General features: G+C 36.7%; 1 protein-coding gene across 11 annotated transcripts in view; it reads left to right on the forward strand.

Moving 5' to 3' along the window:
• HERC1 (HECT and RLD domain containing E3 ubiquitin protein ligase family member 1) overlaps positions 1-20,996 on the forward strand; it is a 193,038-nt gene that overhangs the window by 109,845 nt on the left and 62,197 nt on the right. For 8 of the 11 annotated variants that reach the window (XM_059698824.1, XM_059698814.1, XM_059698883.1 and 5 more), the window contains exons 31-40: positions 1,160-1,315; positions 2,165-2,271; positions 2,812-2,922; positions 4,283-4,459; positions 8,341-8,580; positions 9,253-9,336; positions 14,007-14,527; positions 16,035-16,810; positions 18,049-18,247; positions 20,601-20,761. In XM_059698824.1, coding sequence (XP_059554807.1) covers positions 1,160-1,315; positions 2,165-2,271; positions 2,812-2,922; positions 4,283-4,459; positions 8,341-8,580; positions 9,253-9,336; positions 14,007-14,527; positions 16,035-16,810; positions 18,049-18,247; positions 20,601-20,761 — 2,532 coding nt within the window. The remainder of the gene's footprint in view (positions 1-1,159; positions 1,316-2,164; positions 2,272-2,811; positions 2,923-4,282; positions 4,460-8,340; positions 8,581-9,252; positions 9,337-14,006; positions 14,528-16,034; positions 16,811-18,048; positions 18,248-20,600; positions 20,762-20,996) is intronic. The other 3 variants (XM_059698867.1, XM_059698893.1, XM_059698834.1) reach the window with 2 other exon arrangements.

The following is a 20,996-nucleotide window of genomic DNA, read 5'->3' on the forward strand; positions in this document are numbered from 1 at the left end:
GTTACTAGCTTTTTCCCTCATATTATTCCTAGCAGTTTAGTCACGGACTTGCACACCCATCTCAGTAAAACGTAAGTCCTCTAGTTAATTAGACATCTGTGAAGATAGATTACTGACTATCTAAGCATGCCCCTTGGTGGCAGGGGTTGGGGGCCGGGGTGAAGGGGCATGCTTAGATGGCCAGTAATCTATCTATCATCTGTCTGTCTATCTATCTATCTATCTATCTATCTATCTATCTATCTATCTATCTATTATCTATCACAAGTGACTTGTCTGTGTTTTCCTTAATTTAATATGCCAGGATCTTCCTGAAAGAAGTGCTATATACACTTGTCTTTAAATTATTAAGATTTTCTATGTTTTAATGCCCCTTGGGGATTGACATTCTGGGCAGCTGCCCCACTGGCACACTTTCCCCTGGTTCTGAGTGGGACTTTGCCAGGACAAGGAGGTATTTTAAAGGTTGGATGATGAGAGACCATACCATGGTGTATTACAGGAAGAACAGATGGTTCTCTGGCTTCAAAAGCAGAGGGTGGAGGGAAACTATGACAAGAGAAAGGCTGGTGCTGATGCTGATGGGAAAACTAGGAAGTTTGGTTAGGGCAAGTTTGTGTCAAAAATCTTATAGATTTTGAGCTTAGGCAAACCAGAATCAGGCCTAGAAATTTGCTTCTTTGTAGAATCTGAAAATACAGTCTTTTTTAGAGATATGATTCTTAATTTGACTGGTGGAGTGGAATCATGAACTTTTTGAAAATGTGATTAAATTTATGAACTCTCTTATTAGTCATATACACATGCATACATAATTTTTCATACATCTCCCACTAATTCTGTCCAGTAGAACTCTAGACTTGGGTAGGGAACTATTGTTTTATAGAATAACATTAAAAATATATACAAAACCAAGTATACATATTTTATTCTAGCAACACACTGTTGTACACAGAGGTAAAAGATGTTTTATATTTGGCTTTATTTTCTATCTTTTCCCCATTCTGTTATTTAAATTGTAAAAATTCAGCAGCAGACAATCTAGACGTTAAATTTAAGTTTCTGCTTGCTGCAATCTAAATGTAACTTATTTGATATAAGGCTATTTCCTGTTTGTTGGCTTTTGACTGTAATGTAAACTTGTCTCTTCATTCTTCAGCTGCTCTTAGGAAGCAACACGCAGCCGAACTGCATCTGGGGGATTTTCTAGTTTTTCTTCGCAGAGTTGTATCTTCAAAAGCAATTCAGTCAAAAATGGCTTCCCCTAAGTGGACAGAAGTGCTTCTGAATATAGCGTCTCAGAAGTGTTCTGCAGGTATATTACTTTTGTCTTGTTTTAGAGTATTTTTATACATCACATGTGTTTTATTCAGATAATGCCAGACTTTAACAACATCGGATACTTGACCTGATTTCAAGACTTTTTTTTTCTCGTTTTATAAGTACTTTATTTGTTGAAAAGAAAACTAATTTTAGAAGTAAAATTGATAGGAATTAATAATAGAAAATAGCCCTGGACAAGATCATGGATTTAATTGAGAACTTGTTCGTTTGTTCAAATTACAGTAATAAAAATAATCAGAAAATATCCTGTTTAATATGATAATTTGGCACAGATTTTGAATATCAGAATACAAATCTGAATGTGTTCATTCTTTCTTACCATGATATGATTACTTTGTTTTGCTTATAGCTTCTCATTGTGCTTACTTTAGGAATGTACAAATTGCTTACTCCCATTAATCCTAACAATCTCTCTGAGGCAGTCAGGTCAGTCAGAGAAGAAGCAATGAAAGGGTATGATAAATCTTACCTTTAGAGATTAATAGATGTGTTTAAAACTCTATTTCTGCCTCCACTGAGCTGTGTAGCTTCATCAAGTTAGTTAATGTTTCTGAGCTTCAAATTCCTCATCAGTAAAATCAGGATATAATACTGTAGGGTTTGTGAGGATCAACAAAATTATGTGTATGAAATCCATCGCACAGTAACCTGGCACATGGGTATGGGTATGGGATGAGTCCAGAATTATTGTGATAATAAGTTGAAGTGAAGTCCATTTCACCCATATATGCTTAGCAGCCTTGAATATTTTTTCAAGAAGCTCATTTAAACTTTGAATTTCAGTTACATTAATAATAAGAAAATGTCTTTCCTTCCTCAGGTATTCCTCTAGTTGGTAACTTAAGAACAAGGCTTCTTGCCCTTCACGTCCTTGAGGCTGTGCTACCAGCTTGTGAGTCTGGTGTAGAAGATGATCAAATGGCCCAGGTTTCTATTTTTAAAGTTGTTAGAAAATGTTTTTGACATATACAACATGATTCAACCAAAATCTAAACCTACAGCTTCTTCAGTTGTAAATGTGTTATTTTCTCAGTAGCAAAACTTCTACTTCTGAGATTCCTTTCTTATAATTTCATCTCTAAGCAAGGAGAAAGAAATTAATGGAGTGTAAGAAATTAATGGAGGGGATAGTGAATGCTTACAAGGTCAGAAGGAAAGGAACGTCTGTGAAATTTCTTACTAGGTTTGGGCATCTACAGAGAAATGATGAGGTTGTGCAGCCTATTCAGAGGTCTATATAGTGAGGCAACATGAGGGCAATGTAACCCACTTTCTAGTGAGTTAATACTCTTTCTAAAAAAAAAAAAAATAATAAATATATATTTAAATTGCAACCACCCAAAATAGCTGTAGGACATTGATATAATAAAATGTTACATGTGACTTAGTATTATAGTTGAATGATTTTATTTTTCCTAAACTTAAAATTATCTTTACAAATTTTATTCTTTTTCCTTCAATAAATAGGTTGTTGAACGCCTATTTTCCCTTTTGTCGGATTGTATGTGGGAGACACCAATTGCTCAGGCCAAACATGCTATTCAGATAAAGGAAAAAGAACAAGAAATAAAACTACAGGTAATCGATTTTCCCCAAAAGGTATTTTTAGACAGCACAAGTGAATATCCTGTCTCTTGATCCCTTTTCCTCTGAGGAACCTTGTTCTATCCCATTATTCTGTTTCCTCTCCACATCTTCTCTATTGTCCTACATTGCTAAGCTTCTCAGAAGAGTACTCTTATACATGTTTCCATCACTTCCTTTCTTCTCATTATCTCTTCAACCTAATTGTTTATCTTCCATCAAAGTATGGAAATTAAATGACAAAGCTAAGTGTTAAATACAGTACATTTTTTCCCCCCTGTCTTACTTGACCTTTTGAAACTCTAGCCTTCTATTGTTTTCAGAACACTGCCTTCTCCCAGATCTTCATCTATTCTCTGCCAATTCTTTATTCCTTTTGGAGGCATCTTTCCTTTGCTGCCACTTTCTCTTTGTCTTCATCTCAAACTTTGGTGTTCCTCAGGATTCTGTCCTTAGCTTTTCCAGCAGTCTCAGTCACACCTGCCCATATGCATTACCTTCCAAATTTAAGTGCTAGGCCAGGTGTCTCCCCCTAAAACCTTTACCCCTGAATTCTTGGGAACTCTAGACATCTCCTAATGTCCCTATCCATGTAGTCAGTAGGCCTTATTGATTTTACCTCCTAAATAGCTTGAATCCATCCATCTAAAACTACCTAATTCTTCTTTTGGTTTTCAGATTTCACACTTTTTCTGGCTTTCCTTCTGTCTCAGTAAAATGGCCTTTTCTTACCATTCTCTTTTATTGGTTGTTCCTCTTCTATTTAATCTAAGTGTTGGAGTATTTCTTGGGCGTAAAACTTAATATTAAAATAGCATTCAAGGCCTTTTATGCTTTTGTTTCATTTTCTCTTTGTAGGCTCCTTTTCTGTCAATCTCCTCCTCCAGAACTTCCACATTGCTTGCAATTACTTTAAATCAATGAATTCTGTTGCACCTTCATACACATGCTATGCATACTGCCCTAAATGCCTTTCTCTCCTTTGATCAGCCGTTAAAGGCCTTATCATTCAGGACCCAGCTCACAAGTTATTCTCTTTTGAATGCTTACTTATCCTTTCCAACCATAGTTAGATACTTAAACTTTTATCTTGCTGCTATATACCTGTTATGTAACTTCTGTTATTCTCTTAGCTACAATATTGGTCATATTTATTTGTTTCTCTATCCCCTAATTGTAAGCTCCTTATGGGCAAGGGCCATGCTATATTTATCATTGTGTTTTTATTGCCTACACAGTAACTGGTATGTAGTAGATACCAGTTATTTCTAGGCTCAAACCAAGTAATTTTAGAATATATATTAAGTGAGATCTAGATTACTGCATAATACTGACCCAGCTTCCTTTCTGGTAGAAGCAAGGAGAGTTGGAGGAAGAAGATGAGAATCTCCCTATACAAGAAGTATCCTTTGACCCAGAGAAAGCTCAATGTTGCCTAGTGGAGAATGGACAGATATTAACTCATGGCAGTGGAGGAAAAGGATATGGATTGGCATCAACTGGAGTAACTTCTGGTTGCTATCAGTGGAAGGTGCGTAGAATTGCAAATAGTTTTTAACATTTTGTATTTTAGTCCTTTTTCCAGGTTCTTTTGAAAAAATGTATGAAATTACTTTTTAAAAAACCATTATACGTAAATATTCTATCATTGTGTACTATGTTACTATAATGGAAAGTGAGTGAAAAATATACATAGCGTATATAGGAGGCAACCAATTCATGTTTCTCTCTCTCTCTCTCTCCCTCTCTCTCCTCCTTCCTCCCTCTCTAAAAACTAATAAAAAAATAAAAAATGTTTCAAAATAGATTGACCAAATTTTCTACCTCCTTTTATCATAATCATTTATCCAGTGAGCAGCCTAAGAAAAGATCCATCTCTTTCCGGGTAGAGCTTCATCTACTAAGGCATGTATATCGGAAGAAAGATGAGACATGTAGAGATAAGCAAATAAACCAAAAAGCTGAACATAATAAGTCAATAGCAGTGGGAAATTCCCAAGAAGAGGTCAAAAGTCTAATTTGTTAAGAGTAATCAGAGCAGTCATACACTCTGTGGTGGTATACCCTTTCAACTTTCAGCTTACAGTAAGAATCACAAGTTAGGAAGGTAATCAGTTTCTATGTCAGAAATCTAAGAATAAGACCTTTCCCAGGGGCATTTGCAAGAGATCTATACAGTCCAGCCAGAATCCATGATGTTTTCATAGTTTATGATATCAGAGAGAAATCCAAAATCTGCAATAGTCCCAGAGTTTGAGTTTTGTCCATTGCGCCTTTAGTTGAGCACAGTTCATGTTGGGTTGAAACAGCCCATAGCAGACAGTAACAGGTTTTAACCTAGAGTCAGGTCCAGGCAATTAGAATCTGTGAATTCAGAATTCTGAAAAGCTAGTAACTTTTTTGACAGCAAGAAATCCTAGATGTAGTCCCATACAGCTGGTTTTTAAAGTCCAAGTGATAAGGCTTTCCTAAGCCCTTTTTAAGCATTGTCAGTCTGAGTCCAAATTAACCCACTCAAAAAATAGGCACTTCAGGCTGAATCAGACATCTGATTTTACAAGAATTCATTGGCAACTAAAAACTTCTTTTTACAACTCTAAAAATTGCTATTCTTTTTATTTTGTCTCCCTTTTTCCAGAGGCTCCAATAGTCAAAAACCATAGCAAAATATCACCAGTTATGGATACCTGTTTTATTTCTAATACTTAAAGAGTTTAAATTCCAGTATACCCACAAGTGGCAAAAAAAACAAGGAGGTTGTGTCCCACGAGCATGTTTTTTCTTTGCAGCTTTAACTGATCAGGACTATCTCTTAGCATTTATGAAGTTACACGCCTATAACATCTCACATCCATTTTTATCATACATCCAGATGCAGTAGCCATAAAACACAGCTGTTTTTAAATTTTACTTCCCCTGCTCAGATCCCAAGTTTACTGAAACTTTTACCAGTCAATTTACCCTTTATAGGGTTAATTGATTGGATAAAAGGCACTGCTACAGCAGTGGTTGTATCTAAAGAAAATAGTTGGCATGGCTTTTTTCTTTTTCTTTCTGTAATCTTTTTAAGCTTTGCTCTAGCCCTAGAAACTGATTTAATACCCCTTTCCCTCTCTTTTGGAGGAAAGAGCAGCATACAGTTCTCTTATTTTTGGTCTACCCAAAACTCATCTTCAGGGATTTTGTTATTGTTAACCTCACCCAAGGATATTCTTTTCCTTTTTTTTTTTTTTTTTTTAAGAGAGAATGGAAGGGAGGACAGAAAGAGAAACATTGATGTGAGAGAGACACATCAATTGGTTGCCTCCCCCATGTGCCCTGACCAGGGTGGGGATTGAGCCTGCAACTGAGGTACTTGCCCTTGATCAGAATTGAAGCCATGACCCTTCAGTCTAAGAGCCAATGCTCTAAACAGTGAGCCAAACCGGCCAGGGCACCTTCAGGGATTTTTTAACTTTTCCCCAGCCACCTGGAGAAAAGAGCAACTGCAAGCTAATGTTTATTCTTTGGCCTATCTAAAGTCTATTTCTTGGAATATTTAGGTCCTTTTTTTTTCTGTCTAAAGTAAAAAACAACAAATTTTCCCTTGGCTTCTCTTTTTCTTTCACCCCTTTGGCAGTCGAATGATCCTTTCACAGGGGTCACCTAAGACCATCCTGAATATCAGATATTTACATTACGATTCATAACAGTAGCAACATTACAGTTATGAAGTAGCAACGAAAATAATTTTATGGTTGGGTCACAACATGAGGAACTGTATTTAAAGGGCCAGAAGGTTCAGAACCACTGCTAGACGCTGATGATTTTCCAGCCTGAAGTGCATATTTTTGAGATGGATCATTTTTTTGTTGTTGTTTTTTCTGTTTTGTTTTGGATCTGTTATTTTTTAATTCTATAGGTAACTTTTACCTCTCTCAACAGTTAGCAACTCACCTGCTATTTCATAGCAGGTGTAACTCCATAGCCACCAGGCACCAGAGTTTTGTCTTTCCCTACTTCTCTTTTTTCCCCAAGTCAGACTATAACTATATTTTAATGAGTTGGAGTTGGAGTGAATCTCATGGTTGCCATCACTGTGTTGGAGACCCCCAAGATTATCCCTATATTCAAAGATTTGTTAGAAAGACTTATAGAACTCAACATGTAGTTGTAGTTACGACTAAGATTTCTTATAATAACTTTGCTTATTAAGGACACATAGCTGGATCATAAGGGGAAAAGATGCAGGTGGAATCTGGAGGAATCCATGTGCAAGCTTTCTTATGTTCTCTCCCTCCTATGAGAGGTCACATGGAACATACTCTTTACCCAGCAACAAAATGCAACAACATGTGTGTGATGTTTTAGGTAAGGCCGTTAGAGACTTAACACCCAAGATTTCTACTGGGGGCTGGTCATGAAGGTATGCTCTGCCTGTCATTACCAAAATTCCAGACTTCCAGAAAGAAAACAGGTTTCAACATAGAACACATTGTTTGTTCAAACATTCTAGGCCACGCTTACCACTTTGGGACAGTTTTGTATCAATGTAGGACATTTTACCAGTTGAATTCCCAGATACCAACCAAGGACCTGTGTTAAAAGCATGCATTTTTAAAGATAGCGGTCTCAGGCCTGCTATATTAACTCTTTTCTGTATAGAAGTATACACGAGAGTTGTTAGATAATTTGTATGTAAAGAATTGAAGCTTCCCATTAATAATTTTCTGGATTAGATATGCTTCCTCAGCTTCATAATTAAGATGTAAGCTAAAACTGCTTATTTAAAATAAGTACTCAAGCTAGGGAATATTATAATAACTATGTATGGTATTGCGTGGGTACTAGACTTATTGGGGGAATCACCTTGTAAGTTATAAGAATGCCTAACCACTATGCTGTATACCTGAAACTAGTATAAAATATTAACATTCACTAGAATGTCAACTCTAATCGAAAATTTTTTTAAATAACTAAATGTTCTACAAGGTAAAAATTAATTTTGTTGAAAAATCTTTACAGAATTATGAAATTTATTTTATTCATATATTAGTTTCACTTGGTCTAAAAATAAACTTAGGCGCTAACTGGTTTGGCTCAGTGGCTAGAGCATCGGCCTGCAGACTGAAGGGTCCCAGGTTCGATTCTGGTCAAGAGGATGTACCTTGGTTGCGGGCACATCCCCAGTGGGAGGTGTGCAGGAGGCAGCTGATCGATGTTTCTCTCTCATCGATGTTTCTAGCTCTCTGTCCCACTCCCTTCCTCTCTGTAAAAAATCAATAAAAATATTTTAAAAAAATAAAAATAAACTTAGGTTTCCATAAATGGATAAATATTATTTATAAATATATTCCTCAGTATTGATTTATGCAGTTAATAGTATATGAACAGATTTTTTAATATTAGTGAATGTTACCATTTTCATTTTAGTTTTACATTGTGAAGGAAAACAGAGGTAATGAAGGCACGTGTGTTGGAGTTTCTCGTTGGCCAGTACATGACTTTAACCACCGTACTACCTCGGATATGTGGCTCTATCGGGCCTACAGTGGTAACCTCTATCACAATGGAGAACAGACTCTGACATTGTCCAGCTTTACTCAAGGAGATTTCATTACCTGTGTGTTAGATATGGAAGCCAGGACCATTTCCTTTGGGAAAAATGGAGAGGTACTAAAACTCATTCACAAGCATTGCATGTTTTCTTGTTTTTATTTACACTCAAATTAGTTTTCAGATGCTAGTTATTCAGTTTATGGATTATCCATTCTTCTTTGCCTTTCTCTGATACTTTTTGGTTCTTATATATTTACTAGAGGCTCGGTGCACGGATTTGTGCACTGGTGGAATCCCTTGGCCTGGCGTGCGGGGATCGGGCCGAAACTGGGGTCTCTGACATCCCCTGTTGGGTCCTGGATTGTGAGAGGGCGGTTCTCAGGTGACGCACCCTAGAATTGGGCTCCCTCTTCTCTGGTTCTGGGTGCGTCACCCGAGAATTGCTGCTGCCAAGTGACCACAGCTTGGCAGCTCCTGCGTTGAGCATTCGCCCCCTGGTGGTCGGTGTGCATCATAGCTACTGGCCGGTCGGCTGGTCGCTTAGGCTTTTATATATATAGATCACCAGATCAACAACAGATAGTAAAATTTCAGTAACATGGTTGAAACAGACAAACAAATTAGGATTATTTATTATGTGTAGAATTTCCTTGGTTAGTAAGGTTAATTGAGATTTGGCTGTAGTAACTTTGTTCTGTTTCCTAAGAGCTTTGAATCTTTTGGATATTACCAATTTTTAAAAATATTTTGTTTCCTTTTCTTCTCATCATCTGTGCCACACTATAGGAACCAAAATTAGCTTTTGAAGATGTTGATGCAGCAGAGTTGTACCCATGCGTGATGTTCTATAGTAGCAACCCAGGGGAAAAGGTAATGAAACCTCAAGTCTAAAACATAAAGTATTTGTTAATACTTGTTAACATCAAATAGAGCTTATAAATATAAGTTATTACCATTAAAAATTCCTGCTCAGGTAATTTACTATTCTAGAAGAAGATTAGATTTCTTTTAGAAATTGCCTTCACTTTTTATTAAGGCACTATTTGATATTCTGACAATGTGAATAGAGTGAGTCAACTTTCAAGTATATGTGCAATTATAACAATTATAGAAAATAGTTTAGGAGATTAAAAATGGTGGTAGAGTAGGAGGATGCTGCATGGACATGTTCCCAGGAACAAGCTGGAATTACAACTGAAATACAGAAAGGCTTCCTGAATAATCAACAGACTATTCACAGGAGAGAACCCAAGGTCCAAAGGTGTAGACCGCATAGAGACTGGTAGGAGGGGCAGAGGTGCGAAAGGCCTAGCCAGGCTCCCACAGACGGCAACTGAAGTAAGTCCCGGAGAGATAGCTCAACTGTGGGAGGGTACCACTGAGAACTCTGGGATCTAATCCCGAAGCCTGGCTCTCCATCAGAGAACACCAAATCTGAGGAGGGTACCCACATAACACCTCGCTGTGAAAAGCAGTGGAGTGCTGTCTGCCAGGGAGTGGCAGCTGAAAGTTCAGGCACCCTCTTGAAGGGCCAATGCACAAAAATTCCCTGTGGAACCACCCACCTTGTGCTCTGGCAGAAGGAGGCTGAATTGGACTAGAGCTGTGAGAGCAGAAGCCAGGAGTGGGGATATGGGGGATAGAGCTCAGAAGGCAGACACCCCAAGTTTCCTGGGCTGAGCCATTCCCTCACACAGCAGAGGACATCTTTCCTACATAGACACCTGCCTTGCCTGGGGTGAAGACAGTTGACCCACCTATTGGAAAACACCTTGCCTTAAGGCCACTTAAGAGATTAAAAGTAACAATTAGCCTCCAGGCAGAAACAACTGCCCCACACTGTTGAAAAAACTCCTGCCACACCTGAGGATGATTGCCTGGGGGGAATTAAAGTCAGAATCCTATTAGTCTGTAGACAGAAGTGGTCTCTGGAGGCTTTGAGTCTTTGCCTGATCCAACTAGTTAGAAACAACCTTTATCACTGTCCTGCACTAGAGATTGAGAGGTGTAGAGGATCTACCTAATACATAGTCACAAACCCAAACAGACAACCAAAATGAGGAAACAAAGAATCCCCAAATGAAAGAACTAGAGAATTATCTGGAAGAAGAGATAAATGAAGCAGAGATAAGAAATTTATCTGAAACAGAGTTCAGAGTAATGATGTTAAAGATGCTCCACAGCATGAAAAAAGATATAATAACTATGAAAAAATAACAGTCTGAGATAGAGAATGACATATCACAAATAACATATTGGAAGGGAATATACAGCAGATTAGGGGAAGCTTAGGATGAAATGAGTGAATTAGAGGACAGAGTTGAAAATATCACTCAATTAGAGAACAAAAAGAAAAAGCAATTAAGAAACAGGAGGACAGCTTAAGGGAGCTGTGGGACAAAGTGAAACGCAATATTAGAATAGTAGGTGTGCCTGAATAGGCAGAAAGGAAAAAAGGAATAGAGAAGGTGTTTGAAGAAATAATGGTAGAAAACTTCCCTAACTGGTAAAGGAAAAAGTCACACAAATTCAGGAGGCACAGAGAACCCCAAACAAGAAAAACCCAAACAGACCCACGCCCAGACACATCATAATTAAAATGCCAAAAATTAAAAACAAAAGAGAGAATTTTAAAGGCAGCAAGAGAAAAGGGATTCCTATAAGGCTGACACCTGATTTCTCATCAGAAACTCTAAAGGCCAGAAGGGAATGGCATGAAGTACTCAAGGTAATGGAAAGCAAGGATCTGAGATCAAGATTACTATATCCAGCAAGGCTATCATTCAAAATAGATGGTCAAATAAAGAGCTTCCCAGATAAAAAAAAAAAAAAAAGGCTAAAGGAGTTCATCACCACCAAGCCAGCATTACAAGAAATGCTAAAGGGATTGCTTGTAAGAGATTGCTGAGAAGAAGAAACAGAGAGAGAAACCTAGCCATAAGTACCTCTCAATAATAACCCTAAATGAAAATGGATTAAATGCTCCAATCAAAAGGTTTGGGTAGCTGAATGGATACAAAAACATGACCCAACTATATGCTGTCTACAAGAGACTCACCTCAAAACAAAAGACACACACAGGATGAAAGTAAAGGGATGGAAAAAAATTTCCCACACAAATGGAAAAGGAAAAAAAAAGTTGAAGTAGCAATACTCATATCTGACAAAATAGACTTTAAAATGAAGACCATCACAAGAGACAACACAGGTCATTACATAATACTAATGGGATTGATCCAGCAAGAGGATATAATCCTGATAAACATTTTTGCACCCAATATAGGTGCACCTAAATATATAAAAAAAACTTCTAGAGGACTTTAACAGAGAGATTGATAACAATACAGTCATAGTAGGAGACTTTAACACCCTCTGACTTCCCTGGACAGATCTTCTAAAAACTTAACAAAGAAACAGAGACTCCAAAGGACACTCTGGATCAGATGGATTTAATAGATATTTATAGAACATTTCATCCCAATGAAGCAGACTATACATTCTTCCCAAATGCACATGAATCATTCACAAAGTATGGAATTTCCTCAAAAAATTAAAAATGGAACTCCCATTTCACCCAGTAATCCCACTTCTAGGAATATATCCCAAGAAATCAGAAACACCAATCAGAAAGGATATATGCACCCCTATGTTCATAGCCACACAATTTACAATAGCTAAGATTTGGAAACAGCCTAAGTGCCCATCAGCAGATGAGTAGATTAGAAAACTGTGGTACATCTACACAATGGAATTTACGCTACAGTAAAAAAGGAACTTTTACCATTTGCAACAGCATGAATGGAATTGGAGAGCATCATGCTAAGCAAAATAAGCCAGTTGGAGAAAGATAAATATCATATAATCTCACTCATTTGTGGATTATAATAAACAACATAAACTGATAAATAAAAATAGAGCCAGAGGGAAAAATATTTGAATTTAATAGAAGTAATCCTGTCATTTGCAGATTTTTAATATTTCCTACAACTTTTGTGATATCATACTATGTTAGTATAGTTTTGGTAATATTATTATACTTAAAGTTATTTTATTCTTGAAATATTAATGTTTATTGCATGCAATATTATATGTAAGATAATTTTTCTTGAATAATTGGTGTTTATTGCATGTGACATTATCATATTTAAAATCATTTTTCTTGAGATATTAATATTTATTCCATGTAACATTATTATATTTAAGATCATTTTTCTTGAAATATTAAAGTTTATTGCATGTAATATTATTATATTTAAAATTTTTTCTTGAAATAAAAAAAGCTAAAACATGAAATAAAATGTACCATAAAGGATTGAAAAAAGAAGAAGAAGAAAATATTTTAGGGATAATCTGGTTCATTGGCAATTATGAATATGAGAGAAAAATATAGAAACAACCTTAAATGTAATCAGGTATTATTAGCAGAATAATGGACATTCCAACTGTGGTGGGGAAGCTACCTTTCATTTATTCAGTTGAAGGGGTTCTCAGATCTTGTAGTTGGTATAAATTCAATCTCTAAACTTTTGGGAGGACTGTATTAAAGAGATGCCCTTTCATAAACTCTTTTTCTCCTCATATAAAACTTAGGCCAGACAGACTTCTCTATGGTGTCCTATACTGGTGGGTCCGTTTGTTTTCCACCCTATCCTTTTACTTGAGGATGTTGTGCAGCCTAGATCTGATATTCAGAATTTCTAGTTATTCTTTAGTAGAAAGTTTTCACGCTGTCTCATATATAATATTTCTGTAATGGAAGGCCTGGACTTGGTAAATCCTAATCATGAAAGTTACATTTTAGTCTCTGCTTTTAACTGTATTTTTTAAATTTTCAAAAGTTATAATTTCAGGCTAATCATTGACATTTTTGAACATTTACTGTGTCTGGCATTGTAGTAATAAGCATTTATGTGCAGTCTCATTTAATCTTTAAAATAACCTACTATTACTATTAAAGTAACCTACTAGATGAAAAAGCTGAGGTTTAGTGAGATTAAATTTTCTAAGACTGTGCAGAGTTATGGTTTGAACTAAGTCTTGCTCTTCTTTTAACCTCTATAAGTCTTACTTGAAATGCGTGTTCAGATTGGGACTATCCCAATTATCTAGATTTATGATTTTCTTTCTGTCCCTTAAACAATATAAGATGGACCCATAACTCAGTATTATTCTGGAGTCTTGAAGATGAAAGAGAATAGATCCTCAAGGCTTTTTTTTTTTTTTTTTTTTTTTTATTAAATTGAATCAGTCACATATACCTTAGTCTGTATCCATCTTTCGTGTGGCCACAACAGTTCTGATACTTACGGGCTTCAGGAATTTTAAATGACTGGGCAGCTTATTTCAGAGAATCATAATGCTACTAATTTAAGTAGATCTGTAATATTTGCTCACTCCTTACTGGGGCCAGTGATATAATGCCAGGTATTAGGAGGCCAAACACTAGTTTCACATGGGATTGCACATGTCAGAATTTATAGTGACTAATAATTTGGGAGAACTATTACTATTATGTATTTTCCACTCCTTTTCTTTTACAGGTAAAAATTTGTGATATGCAGATGCGTGGCACACCACGAGACTTACTTCCAGGAGACCCCATTTGTAGTCCAGTAGCAGCGGTGTTGGCAGAGGCCACTATTCAGCTTATCCGAATCCTTCACCGAACAGACCGTTGGACTTACTGCATTAACAAAAAAATGATGGAAAGGCTGCACAAAATTAAAATATGTATTAAAGAGTCAGGCCAGAAGCTAAAGAAAAGCCGCTCGGTTCAAAGCCGAGAGGAAAATGAAATGAGAGAGGAGAAGGAGAGCAAAGAGGAAGAGAAAAGTAAACATAATAGACATGGCCTTGCTGACCTCTCAGAGCTACAGCTGAGGACCCTTTGCATAGAGGTGTGGCCGGTGCTGGCAGTGATAGGAGGAGTTGATGCTGGTCTTAGAGTTGGAGGTCGGTGTGTTCACAGGCAAACTGGGCGCCATGCCACACTGCTGGGAGTGGTCAAAGAGGGCAGCACGTCTGCCAAGGTCCAATGGGATGAAGCAGAAATTACTATCAGGTACGATCTGTTGAGTTATACTTGTTACAAATGAGTATGTAATGGTGACATGGGCCATTGCCTATGGGCAGTGAGAAATTATGTGTTTAGGTGAGCTGCCAGTTAACTTTTTAAAATACTTTTGTTCATATAGTTGTGTGTGAGTACTGTGATTTCTAAAGGAATATTTCCCAAATTTGTGTTCCTTGGAATACTAGTGATTTATAAAGTTTATAGTTTCTGTTTTGTTTTTTTGAAGAAATGGTAAGCTTACTAGTTTATGTTTAACTGGGATCTTTTCTTCTATTTTTCATTTAGTTTCTTGCTTTTTGAACATTTCCATTACTCACTGGGATAGAAAAAAAGCCAGCCAGTAGATCCATCAATTACATTTTGTGTAGGAGGTCTTTGAATGTATGACAGAACATTTTTGTGACTAAAATTAGGTTTTGGATTATCTGTGATTTTAAGTATTCTTTTTTAAAAAAGATCTTTTTATTGATTTTTAGAGAGAGGAAGGGAGAGAGATAGATAGAAACATTGATGAGAGAAACTTCATCAATCGGTTGCCTCCTGCATACCCGCTACTGGGGATCAAGCCCACAACCTGGGCATGTGCCCTGACTGGGAATCAGATCAATTTACCTCTTGGTTCCTTGGTTAAGTGAAACCAAGACTTAGGTTAATAAAACAAATGTTTACCACCAAACTTTTTATACTTGCTAAAGCTTTCTATTACATTTTGTATACTTATAACATTTTTAAAAATCTGGAAATTCTTGCCAAATATCAGGAAATATGTGATTATATTTTTGCTTAAACTATAAATTAGAAGCATTAATTGAAGATTACAAAGCAATTTTTTTAAAAGAAACAATGCCTTCTCTGGGATAGGTTATAAATGGCCATTACCCACATAATAAGCTATATTTATTATACAGACTTTCCAAATAGCTTTCATCAGGAATTGTCAGAGAACATCTAGCCCACCTCCTGTTTTTATAAATAATATTACATAGCCACACCCTTTTGTTTAGGTGTATCATTGGCCACTTTCACACTATTGTGGTGGGGTTGAAAGATTGCAACAGAGATTGGCCTACAGGGTCTAAAATATGGGTTGGGCAAAAGTAAGTTTACAGTTATTCCTGTGGAAAAATGTATAATAAAGAATAAATACTAATGCAAGAATAAACTCTGTATTTCATGTACCCACACTGTAAACCTCCTTTTGCTCACCCCATACTTTTTGGCTCACAGAAATTTTGCTAATTTCTGGCTTACATTATGTTATGGTAAATATTCTTTGAAAGCACATGCACATCTCATTGCTTTTGCATTTAACATCACATCTCCCCATTTTCTCATAATAGACTAATTTTTCTCTGTAATGTCTTTTCTAGCTTGTGTAGATTATTCTCTGTAGTGTGTACATGATGCATCTTATTTTGTCTACATTATATTCTGTACCTTCCTCCTGTCTATCCCTCACTTGCTTCTTCCTGTGTCATTCTGATCTTTATTAAAGCTTCCCAACTTTTTGGTCGCCTAGTGATACTCCATTGTATAATCTGGAACCCTGTGAACCACTGCCTTTTGACGTGGCGCGATTCCGAGGCCTGACGGCTTCTGTGCTGCTGGACCTCACGTATCTGACTGGCATTCACGAAGACATGGGCAAACAGAGCACCAAGCGACATGAAAAAAAACACCGACATGAGTCTGAAGAGAAAGGGGACATTGAGCAGAAAACTGAGAGTGAATCTGCTTTAGATACGCGAACAGGCCTAACATCTGACGATGTCAAAAGTCAGGGTACTACAAGCTCCAAATCAGAAGGTGAAATAGCTTCATTTTCTTTAGATCCAACCCTGCCAGGTGTGGAATACCAACACCAAATAACAGAAGGAAAGAGAAAAAATCATGAACACATGTCCAAAATCCATGACATACCCCAGACAGAAATCAGAGCAGTCCAGTTGTCTTATCTCTACCTCGGTGCTATGAAATCACTTAGTGCTCTTCTTGGCTGTAGTAAATATGCTGAGCTGTTGCTGATACCAAAAGTTCTGGCTGAAAATGGCCACAACTCAGACTGTGCAAGCTCTCCAGTTGTTCACGAAGACGTGGAGATGCGTGCAGCCCTGCAGTTCTTGATGCGACACATGGTGAAGCGAGCAGTCATGCGGTCCCCCATAAAGAGAGCATTGGGATTAGCTGATCTGGAACGAGCTCAAGCCATGATCTATAAATTAGTGGTCAGTGGGCTTTTGGAAGACCAGTTTGGGGGCAAAATTAAGCAAGGTATGTTATCTGATTTTTTTTAACTGCTTTTGTGCTGTTGAAATTATAATTGTCAGAACTGATGTACTCTGTAAGTGATTTATAAAAAAAAATTTTTTGGCAAAAGCAATTTTCATGTCATTTTTCCTTTGCAAGGTGAACAGTTCTTTTTTGTTTCTTTTATATCAATAATCTACCTATAATTTTCTGTTTTAAATCTATAAAGCATTCAAATTTAATAATTACTACTACATTTTGTAAAACTGAAATTTAATTCATGCCACAAAATATACTCAAGTATTTATTGATATGATTCAAAATACATATTATTCTGATGACTTCTCAGAGGCATTTTAAAGGATTACTTTTATAGATCCTGTACTGTATGTAAAAAAATCTAGTTTTATCTTTTATCCTCACCTTTGGAGATAATTTGAATTCTAAGATTAAAATGAGATTCATTCAGTAAATATTTATTGAATGCCTACCATGTGCCAGGTACTCTTCTAGGTTCTGAGGAGTCAGCAATGACAAAACAAAGTCCCTTGTTGTAATGAAACTTCAATTGCTGTTATTCTTTCTTCCCTTCCTTTTTCTCCTTTCCTTTTTCTTTACTCCTCTCCTTCCTGTCTTAGCTTAGACAGCGAATAGGCAGAGAGAGGTGCATGGTGCATATAATAGGAGTGTTAAGATCATGATGTTTATGAAAGTATGTGGCCATTTAGCAAACCTTAATAGAATTAGCTATCTTTGTAGCAACAACCCCCCCCCCCCCCAACTTTTAGGAGTAGTTTGTTTTGTGAGCCATTGTCCTTTTCAGAGCATGGAGTTTCTGTCTAGGTTTTCATAATCTTGTATTTACATGTCTTCATCTTTGCTTGCTTAAAGACTAAAAATAGGCATCAAAATAAAAGTGCTAAGGAAATACAGTTTTAATAATAAAATACCTTTAGGGAATCTCTGGTCAAATCTCACATACACAAATGAGACTTTTTGTTGTTGTTTTTAAGAGAACCTTTCCTAACAGAAAGAAATGAATAATTACAAGGGCTGGTTCCTTTTTTTTTTGTCTGTAGAGTCTACAGTTATGAGGATAATAGTGAATTCAGTGTAGATGTAAAAACATTTTTTCTGTAAATCTTTTATAGAATTGATATTTATGAAATATGTTAGAAACTTTCCAAGTTAAAGGTTAAAAGCTTTCCATTCCCATTTGAAAGAAAAAAAATCCTTACCACTTTCTTAACCTTGGTTTATAGAGATTGATCAACAAGCTGAAGAAAGTGACCCAGCCCAGCAGGCACAGACTCCAGTTACCACTAGCCCATCAGCCTCGAGCACGACTTCCTTTATGAGTAGCTCGCTGGAGGACACCACAACTGCCACCACTCCAGTCACTGACACAGAAACAGTGCCTGCATCTGAGTCCCCAGGAGTGATGCCACTAAGTCTCCTCAGGTAGGGAAGTTAACCTTTAAATTGTGCCACATTTGATGCCTATGGTTATGAGCACACAGGTATTCTCTTATGAAGAATGTGCCCAACTAAATCAAGGTGTTTTAGAGTTAGAAGGAATCTAAAGAATCATATGGTCAAACCCAATTTACTGAAGTTGGAAATGTCCTTCAGAAAAAGTTTAACAACTTGCCCAAGTCTCATAGCTAGTTTTGGTCCCAGATCTAATCAATGGTTCCATTGCCAATCAGGTACTCCAGCACTATTCTATCTCCTTATAATGGTTCTTTCATTTTTTGGCTAGGCTTTTGAATATGTTTTCCCTGAAAAAGTAAATACTTGTGTTTTGATTGTTACAACTTTAAGAAAGAGCTTGCCTCCATGAGTTAATTTTCTTTTCTCAGGTTATTTTCCCTTTAGAATAATTTCTTTATTCTTTATTTCTTTCTTATTATAAGATCAAGAAAGTCTACTTTTCAAATGAAAGAGCGTGTCTTATGATGCTTCTTCAACCAACCCTATTTTAATAGATTTATAAATTTCAAATAATGTTCCAGTTTCTTTTTGCTTCAGTTTGCCAGATGTATACACAAACCAAAAACCTTGAGAGAAGATCTCTAGGGAGGGAGTGTTTTGTGAACTTTCTCACCTAGGGCTTAAGTGAAATAAAGGGAAGGAAAATGAATAGTATCCTTTTTTCTTATTTCTTTTCCCCCTTCTCTTAATTGACGGGTCACTATTATTCCCCTGTGTGTAGATTGACTTCTTAGGGAGAGTGGCTATTATTGTAATAATTCTCAATATTTGGTCTTCACAAGAGCTACCTGGGAGGCTTTTTAAAGCTCTGGGGATGTATTCCCCAAGTCTCTCACTAGGTCTGGTGGGGGCACATAATTTGCATTTGAATTGTTTCCTCAATAATTCTGACACAGTGGCCACACTAAGAATTATTGCTCTGTCTCATGACCTCAACCCCCTGGCATGAGTGGGGGGGATGGGAGGCAATGTGGGGATAAGGACACATATGTAATAACTTAATCAATAAAGAAATTTTAAAAAAAGAATTATTGCTCTGGTTTGGGGCAGAAGGAGCACTAATCCTAGTAGCTGTTATTGCCCACTCCCCACACATCTCCTCCCACTTAGCTCTCACTTAAGTAACACAGATCCAGGAGGTGCTTCTGTTTAAGAAAGCAAGAAGAGAGAAATGATAGAATATTCTAATATGGTTTTTAATTCCTCCAGCAATTAATAGAATTCAAGGCATCCATAGAGGATCAATAGCACCATGACTCCTTTTGCCTTTCAAGTTCTGTAGTGTAGGCATGGGATTCAGTGGTATAATAATGCTCCCTTGCTCCCAGAACCATTCACCAGGGCTTGGGACCCCTCCTTTCTTCTTAGTCTTTGTAGTCTTTGTTTTCCTGTTAATGACTGGGACTATATTAGAGCTGCAATTGTGTCTGCCTTCCGAATATCAGAAATCAGGGAACAAGTGCCTCTTACATGAATATGATCTTACAATTATTTGAGTGCATCGACAATGCTTTCTTGATGCTTAAAAGTTATTAGTTCTATTGAACAAATCGAAAGAGCAGTCAGTCGGTGAGGATCTTCCTGGACTTTCTTCTTTACCCAGTGTCTGCCTTCTCAGCCTGAGGGGTCTGCCTCTCTATATCTTGTCTCCTTTACACAGCTGGTATCTCATTTTTATGCTATATTTCAGTTGTGCTGGGTGACTGAGCAGTTATCTTTTCTTTTGGTAACTTACCTATAGATTATTACTTGGAATCCATGTGAATAATTTCATGGCTAGCTAGTGAACTTATGTTTGAAGTAATTGTAAATTATCTATCTGTACAAGTTTTTTTTATCCTGTAACTGCTGTATGCCTGTCAAAATATCCCTGTTTCTTGGTATTATAGTAGAGGAAAGCTCCTTAAGACAGGGATTTAAAAAAATGTTTTGTTTATTGCTGTATTCCCCCACATGCTATGTTATTGGCATTTTGCTGAACAAATGATAAGGTATTATTACTTGTATAGATTACTTGTATTACTTGTATAGATTATCTTATGAGATAATGATTTTTAAAACTGTGGAATCTTCCTCACCCCAATTAATTATAGCTAACTTGTGTAGTTTTCCAGGTCACATATTCTTTTATAAGACTGTGATATATATATACAGGGTGGGACAAAAGTAGGTTTACAGTTGTGAGTATGCAAAAGAGTTTATTCTTGTATTATTATTTATTAATTATTGTATTATTTTCCATATGAACAACTGTAAATCTACTTTCGCCCACCTTGTATTTTGTAATTGGATTTTTATACTAACGTTGTTTTCTTTAAAGGCAAATGTTCTCTAGTTACCCAACTACCACCGTACTTCCCACACGTCGTGCACAGACTCCTCCAATATCATCATTACCAACCTCTCCTTCTGATGAAGTAGGAAGAAGGCAAAGCTTAACTTCTCCTGATTCCCAGTCAGCAAGGCCGGTTAACCGCACAGGTGCGTGTATTATCATGCGCTATGACACCCAGACGTTTTGACATTCCAAATGTGTGAGACTTTATTATGTAGGCATTGTGTTTTGTCTTCATGGAGGTAAAAGCAATGATTTTAATTATGGGGGATAGTCTGCCCCATCAAAATGAGCTGTCTTCTGTATTTTGAGTCTCTAGATTGAATTATGGCTATTTGGGAGGGAAATAACATACTGTACATCAGTTATATTAGTCCTTTT

The sequence above is a fragment of the Myotis daubentonii genome, chromosome 1 (genome assembly GCF_963259705.1).
Source record: "Myotis daubentonii chromosome 1, mMyoDau2.1, whole genome shotgun sequence".
NCBI lineage: Eukaryota > Metazoa > Chordata > Mammalia > Chiroptera > Vespertilionidae > Myotis > Myotis daubentonii.